Raw genomic sequence first — 8,344 nt, 5'->3', positions numbered from 1 at the left:
AGGTGCCACATTTCACCAACTGCTACACCTGAGCAGGTCTCCACACCGGAGTCGGGGCTGTCAGGTTTTAATGGTGCCTATGCAGGTCTCCCATTGAGTGGACCGGATGGAAGAAGGGCAGTGGAACCCCCACTCTCCCATACTCCGGGGAGCACCAAGCCTCAGCATCCATATCTGACAATAGACCTGCCAAAGATTCAGAGTTTAGTCACTTCTGTAGTTCGTTTGTTGCAATTACATACATACACACACACACACACACACACACACACACACACACACACGTATGTGCATGGACTGGCACATACAAGCTCTGTACACACACACAGGGACATAGGTGTGCATCTAAATACAGGCAAGTGGGCTGTAGCATGTCTCCCACAGTTACCTACATTAGCATATCCAGGCACACAGGAATAAACAGCAATGAGCCCACACAAAGCACTGCAAAATAAACAGGAACACCTGTACCTGTAAGGCAAGCATAGGATGCTGGGGTGCAGCTCAGGAGTAAAGTATGTGTCTAGCATGCACGAATCCCTAGATTTGATCCCCACCATGGGCACAGGGCACCAATGCACATACACACATTGCATACATAGTCAATTAAACAGGTGTGTAAGGGCACATGTACTCAAAAAGCTACTACCAGGTGAACACATACATGCCCGTATACAGGCTCAAGTCATTACTTGGTCCTAGTAAGGAACAGAAAGACACACCCAGGCATGTATTTCAGACTCATCCTGCAGAAGGTATGTAGAGACCATGTTCGGGGTCACATTTAGCCCTGAGTGTGAGGCAAATATAAAGTCACCTATTGCCTTGTAGTTTCCAGCAGGCACAGAACCCTCTGATCCAGAGGGTTCACACTTGTGAACCACTGCTAAACATGTGACCCTGTGCTCCTCCTAACCAGTAAAATGGGGCTGTGGTTTGGGCAACACCTTCCCCCACGTTCCATGTAAGCTCACAGAAGAGTGGTCATGAACACAGTCTTGCGGGCAAGCAGGAGGTCATCTACTGCTTCTCCTTCAGTATTCCCCTGCCGGCCCCAGCCCCAGTTCTACTTCTGGGACTAAAGGGTCTTTCCCCTCAACTATACCAAGAAACTCCTACAGGACAAGGCATGGACTCTTCGGGTCTCTTCTGGAGAATTGGAGGAGGCAGAGGGGTGCGGAGTCAGCAGTCGAAGGATTGGGGCCTTGCCAGCCTGATTAAAAGGCTAGGAGACTGAGCTTCACCTGTCCTTGTCTCTGATTGGCCCTTGGGCATTGCTAGCTCCCAAATCCCACTAAGCAATCCCACCAGGGCCTGTACAGGTCCGTGGAGAGCCAGTTGATTGCCAGCTTTAGGGCCAAAAGGTTGTCTGAGGAGGCCAAAGGCTGCCTACCCTGTCCCTTTGCCTGCTGCTGGGACCATGGGGGCTGGGGCCAGTGCTGAGGAGAAGCATTCCAGAGAGCTAGAGAAGAAGCTAAAAGAAGATGCTGAAAAGGATGCTCGAACCGTGAAGCTGCTGCTGCTGGGTAAGGTGCTGTCCAGTGATGGGGAGGGGACTGCTGAGGGTCAGCAGCCTGGGGCTGGGCAAGCAGCCTTTCTATGGAGCAAGGATTCCTTGGGGGTGGGTGGGAATGACAATGTGGTGTGGCAGGGCTCAGGTGGGACAGGGCACCCCCACCCCCACACCCCCACCCCTGCTACGTCTGACAGGTGGTGATGGCTCAGTCTCCCAAGGTTAGGCATCCTATGGCAATTTCCTGTGGACACTCTTCTTTCTGCAGAAGTGAGTGTCAAACACCTTTGAATAAATGTGTGCATTCAGCCACACTTGTCCTAAAGGTATAGCCTTTGGTTTTCTGGGCCTGCTCAACAAGGCTCAGGTCTTTTTGGCGGCCCTTTCTCCCCTGAGAATAAGAAGCCTCTAAGGCCACTCATGTCCACAAAAGCACTAGGTGGCAGAATTTTATCTTTGGTGAAACAGCTAAAGAAAGAGGAACGATGCCAAGCAGTGGTGGCACACGCCTTTAATCTCGGCATTTGAGAGGCAGATGCAGGCGGATCTTTGAGTCTGAGGCCAGCTTGGGCTACACAGCAAGTTCTAAAATATCCAGGGCTACACAGAGAAACCCAGGTGGGGTGGAGGCAGGAGAGAAAGTGGAAAGATATTGTCACCTACAAGAATAAATAAAGCCCATGATCCCATGGGTAGTGAGGAGAGATGTGGTACTGCCATTGCTTAACCCCCAGGGGAAAGTTGCTAGTTTAGGGGGCAGGCAGAGGTACTAAGCCAGGGCCCCCTGGAGAAAGGCCAAGAAGCTAAGCCGGAAATCCCATTAATTATATCCAACACCCTTGAGGAGGGCAGGCTCAGGAAGGATGTCAGCTCTGTCCTCTTCCTCATCTAAGGGTGCTAATTCCCTCTGAGCCTCTCAGAGACATCTCTTTAGTCTGTAGGTGAAAAGCAGAGGTTGGTCCCATTCAGATAATCCTGTGCATACAGTACTGGAAATATCCACAAGGTGGCCCTAGAGGTTTCCTTATTTTGATATTGCAGCATAATAAAGGCTCTATATACCAGAATCTTGGGGCCCGTCCTGTGCCCGCACAGTTAAGATCACATAACTAATGTTAAGTCCCTTTTGTTATTTACAACCATTTCCCCCCAGGGGTCTTCAAGACTTTACTTTGGATGGAAATGAGAGCGAGTCTATCTAGAGTTCTAGCTAGCACCCCAGGGCTCTGATCCACAGGAAGTGGTCAGTGCTGGTCAGTGCTGCTCTGAGTCACAGCTTCCCTTCCAGGTGCTGGTGAATCCGGGAAGAGCACCATTGTCAAGCAGATGAAGTGAGTGAGTGTTCCCTGCCCCTAGCCCCTAGCTATAGCCCTTCCCTGCTGGCCCAGGAAGCTCTGACTCTACGGGTTTGGGCTGTAGGATTATCCACCAGGATGGTTATTCACTGGAAGAATGCCTCGAGTTCATAGCCATCATCTATGGCAACACTCTGCAGTCCATCCTGGCCATCGTTCGGGCTATGACGACGCTCAACATTCAGTATGGAGATTCGGCCCGACAGGTGAGGCAGGCTGATACCACTCCCTAGGGGCTCTGGGCACCCGGCTAGGCTCAGGTTCCCAACCACTACCTTGCCCTACCATCAGGATGATGCCCGGAAGCTGATGCACATGGCGGATACCATCGAGGAAGGCACAATGCCTAAGGAGATGTCTGACATCATTCAGCGCTTGTGGAAAGACTCGGGTATCCAAGCTTGCTTTGAGCGAGCCTCCGAGTACCAGCTCAACGACTCTGCTGGCTAGTGAGTGCACAAGTGCATGCTGGGAGCAGAGGAGGTGGGTGGGCAGGACCCAGCCCGGGGGGCTCTCCCACACCACTCCCCCTCATGCTCACTCACCCACTTCCTCAGCTATCTTTCAGACCTAGAGCGCCTGGTGACTCCAGGATATGTGCCCACTGAGCAGGACGTGCTGCGTTCTCGTGTCAAAACCACTGGCATCATCGAGACGCAGTTCTCTTTCAAGGACCTCAACTTCAGGTGAGGGCCCTGCACGGCACGCTTGTTGAGCTGGCCTGCCCGGAGAGGGAAGGCCCTACCCCGGCCAAGAGAAAGGCTGGTCACCCCAGATGCCACTTCCTAAGAGGGCTCAGGAAGACAGGGGCTGCCGGTGGGCATGTCCAGGTGACCCGACACGGCTGGTTCTGTCCTGCAGAATGTTCGATGTGGGCGGGCAGCGTTCCGAGCGCAAAAAGTGGATCCACTGCTTCGAAGGTGTGACGTGCATCATTTTCATCGCGGCACTGAGCGCTTACGACATGGTGCTGGTGGAGGACGACGAAGTGGTGAGTGCCCAGTTAGGCCTGAGTGTTTGCCAAGGGAGGTGGAGCCCCGGGAGCCACTGAGGCTGTCTGGGAGCTGTTGGAGTGAGGAGGCGCTCAAGTCCCGGGAGCCCAGAGACCGAGGGCAGCTGCCTGCGTAGCCTGGTGCCCAACAGCCTGCTGCCTTCCCCAGAATCGGATGCACGAGAGCCTGCACCTGTTCAACAGCATCTGCAACCATCGCTACTTCGCCACCACGTCCATCGTGCTCTTCCTCAACAAGAAGGACGTTTTCTCCGAGAAGATCAAAAAGGCACACCTCAGCATCTGCTTTCCCGATTACGATGGTGAGCGTCCCTAGTCCCGGCCGCCAGGCGGCGCCCCAGCCCCACGATTCCCGCCGCGCAGCGCGCTCCTTCCCGCGGAAGGTCTTCCCGCGCAGAGCGAGTGCTGCCCTCTGCCGCAGGACCTAACACTTACGAGGATGCCGGCAACTACATCAAAGTGCAGTTCCTCGAGCTTAACATGCGGCGGGACGTGAAGGAGATCTATTCCCACATGACGTGCGCCACGGACACACAGAACGTCAAGTTTGTCTTTGACGCTGTCACCGACATTATCATCAAGGAGAACCTCAAAGACTGCGGGCTCTTCTGAGGTGGGGACCTAGCTAGCCAGACCTTCCACTGTCTTCCAACGTAATCTCAGGACCTCAACCCTGCCCCTAGTTCCTCCAGGCGTTCACTGCTCCAGACTGCCCCCCCTGCTGCCCAGGCTTTCAGGCTCCACCCACTACCAGAGGCCCCACCCACTACTCTCATTTATTTTGCTGCTCAAGGATGCTGAGGTTGCGTTCCCTTTTCTCTTCACAGATACCTGTATTCAATTATGTCCCTTGCTCCGAGACTCAGTAGCCCAGCTGCCCTGTAGTCCCCAATAACTCCTGTGCCTCAACCTCCGCTCCACTAGCCACACCCAAGCCCCGAGGCTTAAAGTGCAGACCCTCCCCCAATTCCCCAACCCCGCCCTGCCCTTCAACGCCTGGCTGCACTGGCCTCTTGGACCCACAGCAACTAGCCCCAACTAGGACAAGGCAGGACTTGGGACAGCTGGCGCTCACAGTGACTCAGCAGTGCCCAAGTGACCCGGTCTTCTGACGCCCTTCTGCCACCCCCACCAGCAGCAGCTCACCTGGCAGATCTCGGTTCAGCAAACAGCCCTCCCTGCCCTCCCCAGCTTTCATGAAGGGCTTGAGGTATCCCTCCCTCAAGCAGTCCTGCTGCTTGCCAGCAGGTCATTCCAGCCTGCTACCTGCATTTGACAAGCCCAACATCTGTCCACCCAGTGGTCAGTGACTGTCCCTCCCAGAAGCCCAAGGGATCCAAAGTCCAAGCTCTGGTCTAAGTAGGCTCACAGATAAATTAGTGACTTTGAGGTAGGTACCAGGGAGAGACACAAGCCAAACCCATCCCCAAGTACCAGTCTCAGGGCATCTCCCCGTCCCTTTCTCTCTCTGGGTCTTCCCCTCTGTCCTTGGACACTTCTGGACCCCACCTCCTCCACCCACACACAATACTGAGGGCTGGCTGATCAAGGTGTGGTGTATTGAAGGAGAGCACTATTGACATCAGCTCTGACCAATAATCAAGCTACGCTGAGGGGTGGCTGAGGGCAGAGTCCAACTCTATCGATCAACCATGGGCAAAGAATATCCCATGTGAGGTTCCAGTCGACTCCATGTGACTCTGCTGTCCCTCCGGATGTAGGGCCCCTTCCTGGAGAGAGTGAACTGAAAGTCATGCCTGAGCCATTAGAGACAATGTCCCACACCCCCAGCCACTCCTTTCTTCATCAAGCCGAAAGTCTTTACTTAAGCCTGTGGACCAGAGTCAGTGCTGCTGTTGTGGAGACACAGCGCTTCTGTCCAGCAAGGCTAGGGCGTCATCTGTACTTTCCCTTGGCTATGTTCACAGACTTAGCAATAAACCTTTGCAAAGGGTCTGCTGTCCTTTCTTGGGTCTGTGGGGGAAGCTTAGTTACCATGAGTCCTGGACATTTATTAAGTACTAGACGTCAGTGATGTAGGAAGATGACCCCTTGCAAGGTAAAGTGCCTGGCCTGACTTGGGCTCTGGAGATCTTGGAGGGGGTAATGGGTCCAACTCATGACCTTTGACCGAGACTGAAGGATATGGGAAATGTTAACCGGGGCAGCCTCAGATCAGCAGGGAGTTTTTTGTTTGTTTTATGAGACAGGGTCTTACTGGGTAGCCTAGGCTGGCTATGAACACCTGTACTCACACCCCCACACAGATACACACACCTGTACTATACACACACCTGTACTCACCTCCACACACCCCCACACAGATACACACGCACACAATCATAATCAATAACAAAATAGCCTTAAAAAACCCGGGGGACTGGAGAGAGATGGCTCAACACTTACAAGCCTTAGCTGCTAGCACAATTTTAATCCCAGCACTCTGGGAGGCAGAGGTTTGTGGATCTCTTAGTCCCAGGACAGCCAGGGCCACACAGAGAAACCCTGCCTCCAAATAAACAAACAAATAAATAACCGAAAACAAATAAAAATTTAATGTTAAAAAATAAATCAGGGGGCTGGAGAAATGGCTCAGAGGTTAAGATCACCGACCTCCTTCCAGAGGCCCTGAGTTCAATTCCCAGCAACCACATGGTGGCTCAAAACCATCCGTTATGAGATATGATGCCCTCTTCTGGTGTGCAGATATACACGGAAGCAGAATGTTGTATACATAATAAATAAATAAATAAATAAATAAATAAAATCTTTTTTAAAAAAATCAGGAACTGAGCATGGTGGCACATGCCTTTAATCTCAGCAGGCTGATTTCTGTGGGTTTGAGCCACCCTCGTCTACATGGCAAGTTCCAGGCCAACCAGGGATACATAAATGTGGGGGTTTTGTTGTTGTTTTCAAGACAGGGTTTCTCTGTGTAGCCCTGGCTATTCTGGAACTTGCTCTGTAAATCAGGCTGGTCTCAAACTCACAGAGATCATCCTGCCTCTGTCTCCTGAGGGCTAGGTTTAACGGCGTGCGCCACCAATGCCCAGCTTCAAATATTCTTTTACCACTCATAGTCCAGTATGGTGTCACACACCTTTAAAATCAGAATTAGGGCCAGTATGATGTCTCAGTAGGTAAACCACTTGCTGAACAAACCTGTTGCATCCCTAGAACCCACATAAAGACAGAAGATGAGAACTGACCCCACAAAGTTGTCCTCTGACCTCCATGCACGCGCGCGCACGCACACACACACACACACACACACACACACACACACACACACACACACACACTAAAAATAAAACTTTTTCCAGGTGGTGGTCGGGAGGCAGAGGCAGGCAGATCTCTGTGAGTTTGAGACCAGCCTGGTCTACAAGAGCTAGTTCCAGGACAGCCTCCAAAGCCACAGAGAAACCCTATCTCAAAGAAAACAAAACAAAACAACAACAACAAAAAACTTTTAAAAAATTAAAATTAGCTGGGCGTTGGTGGCGCATGCCTTTAATCCCATCACTTGGGAGGCAGGGGCAGGCGGATCTCTGTGAGTTTGAGGCCAGCCTGGTCTCCAGAGCAAGCGCCAGGATAGGCTCCAAAGCTACACAGAGAAACCCTGTCTTGAAAAAAGCAAAAAAAACAAAAAAAAATAAAATTAATGCAAAAATTCACTGTGAACAAAATTATAAAAATTCAAGAAAGGCATGCCAAGATTTATTGGAGCCTGAAATATACAGAAAAATATCTATTCCTATATATGTTTTCTTTTTCTATTTTTCTTTTTTGGGTTTTTCAAGACAGAGTTTCTCTGTGTAACAGCGTAACAGCTTTGGCTGTCCTGGAACTCACTTTGTAAAACAGTCTGGTCTCAATGTCACAGATATCCACCTGCCTCTGCCTCCCGAGTGTTGGGATTAGAGGCATTCACCTCCATGGCGGTTTCTTTGGTTTTTGAGACAGGATGTACTATGTAGCCTAGGTTGACTTGGAACTAGCAATCCTGCCTCCACCTACTAAGTGCTGGGAATGCACCATGCCTGGATCTTCTTCTGTGAACACCCTTATTTTGTTCCTTGGCCTGGACATTGGACCCAGGGTCTTTTCCATGCTAAAGAATTCTCAGTCACCTCATGTTTTTTTGAGATGTGTATCTATATAGATACAGAACATTAAATAGTTTTAACTTTTTTAAAAAAAAAATCTGGTGTCAGGAGTGGGGACTCACATGTAGAACCCCATCACCTAAAGAGCAGAGCCAGGAAGGCCAGCCTGGTCTACATAGTTCCAGGCTAGCTTGGACTATAGAGTGAGAACTTATCTCAAAAACAAAAACAAAACAAAATCAATCAAATGAATAAAATTAAACTCAAAGGTAGTTGCATTATATGGGTCATTTTTGTCAGTGCTAGGCTTAGGCCCTAAGGACAATGTGCCCACTGTGTGAAGCCATAGCCCAAACAT

The 8,344-nt window shown here is 51.0% G+C and overlaps 1 protein-coding gene across 2 annotated transcripts; it reads left to right on the top strand.

Moving 5' to 3' along the window:
* The first annotated feature begins 2,562 nt into the window (after positions 1 to 2,562).
* On the top strand, positions 2,563 to 5,834 carry Gnat1 (G protein subunit alpha transducin 1). 2 transcript variants are annotated; one of them, XM_027414489.2, is made up of 8 exons: positions 2,564 to 2,844; positions 2,933 to 3,074; positions 3,160 to 3,317; positions 3,426 to 3,554; positions 3,730 to 3,859; positions 4,029 to 4,182; positions 4,302 to 4,493; positions 4,708 to 5,834. In XM_027414489.2, the coding sequence occupies exons 1-7, from the start codon at positions 2,840 to 2,842 to the stop codon at positions 4,490 to 4,492; spliced, it is 909 nt and encodes a 302-aa protein (XP_027270290.1). In that variant the 5' UTR covers positions 2,564 to 2,839; the 3' UTR covers position 4,493; positions 4,708 to 5,834. The 2 variants fall into 2 exon arrangements, with proteins under 2 accessions (XP_027270291.1, XP_027270290.1); XM_027414490.2 differs by having other exon boundaries at positions 2,563 to 2,844; positions 4,302 to 5,834.
* The last annotated feature ends 2,510 nt before the right edge of the window (positions 5,835 to 8,344 follow it).

This window comes from Cricetulus griseus, chromosome 4 (genome assembly GCF_003668045.3).
Source record: "Cricetulus griseus strain 17A/GY chromosome 4, alternate assembly CriGri-PICRH-1.0, whole genome shotgun sequence".
NCBI lineage: Eukaryota > Metazoa > Chordata > Mammalia > Rodentia > Cricetidae > Cricetulus > Cricetulus griseus.
Note: the sequence above shows the minus strand (reverse complement) of the source record. Positions and strands in the feature narration are given on the sequence as shown.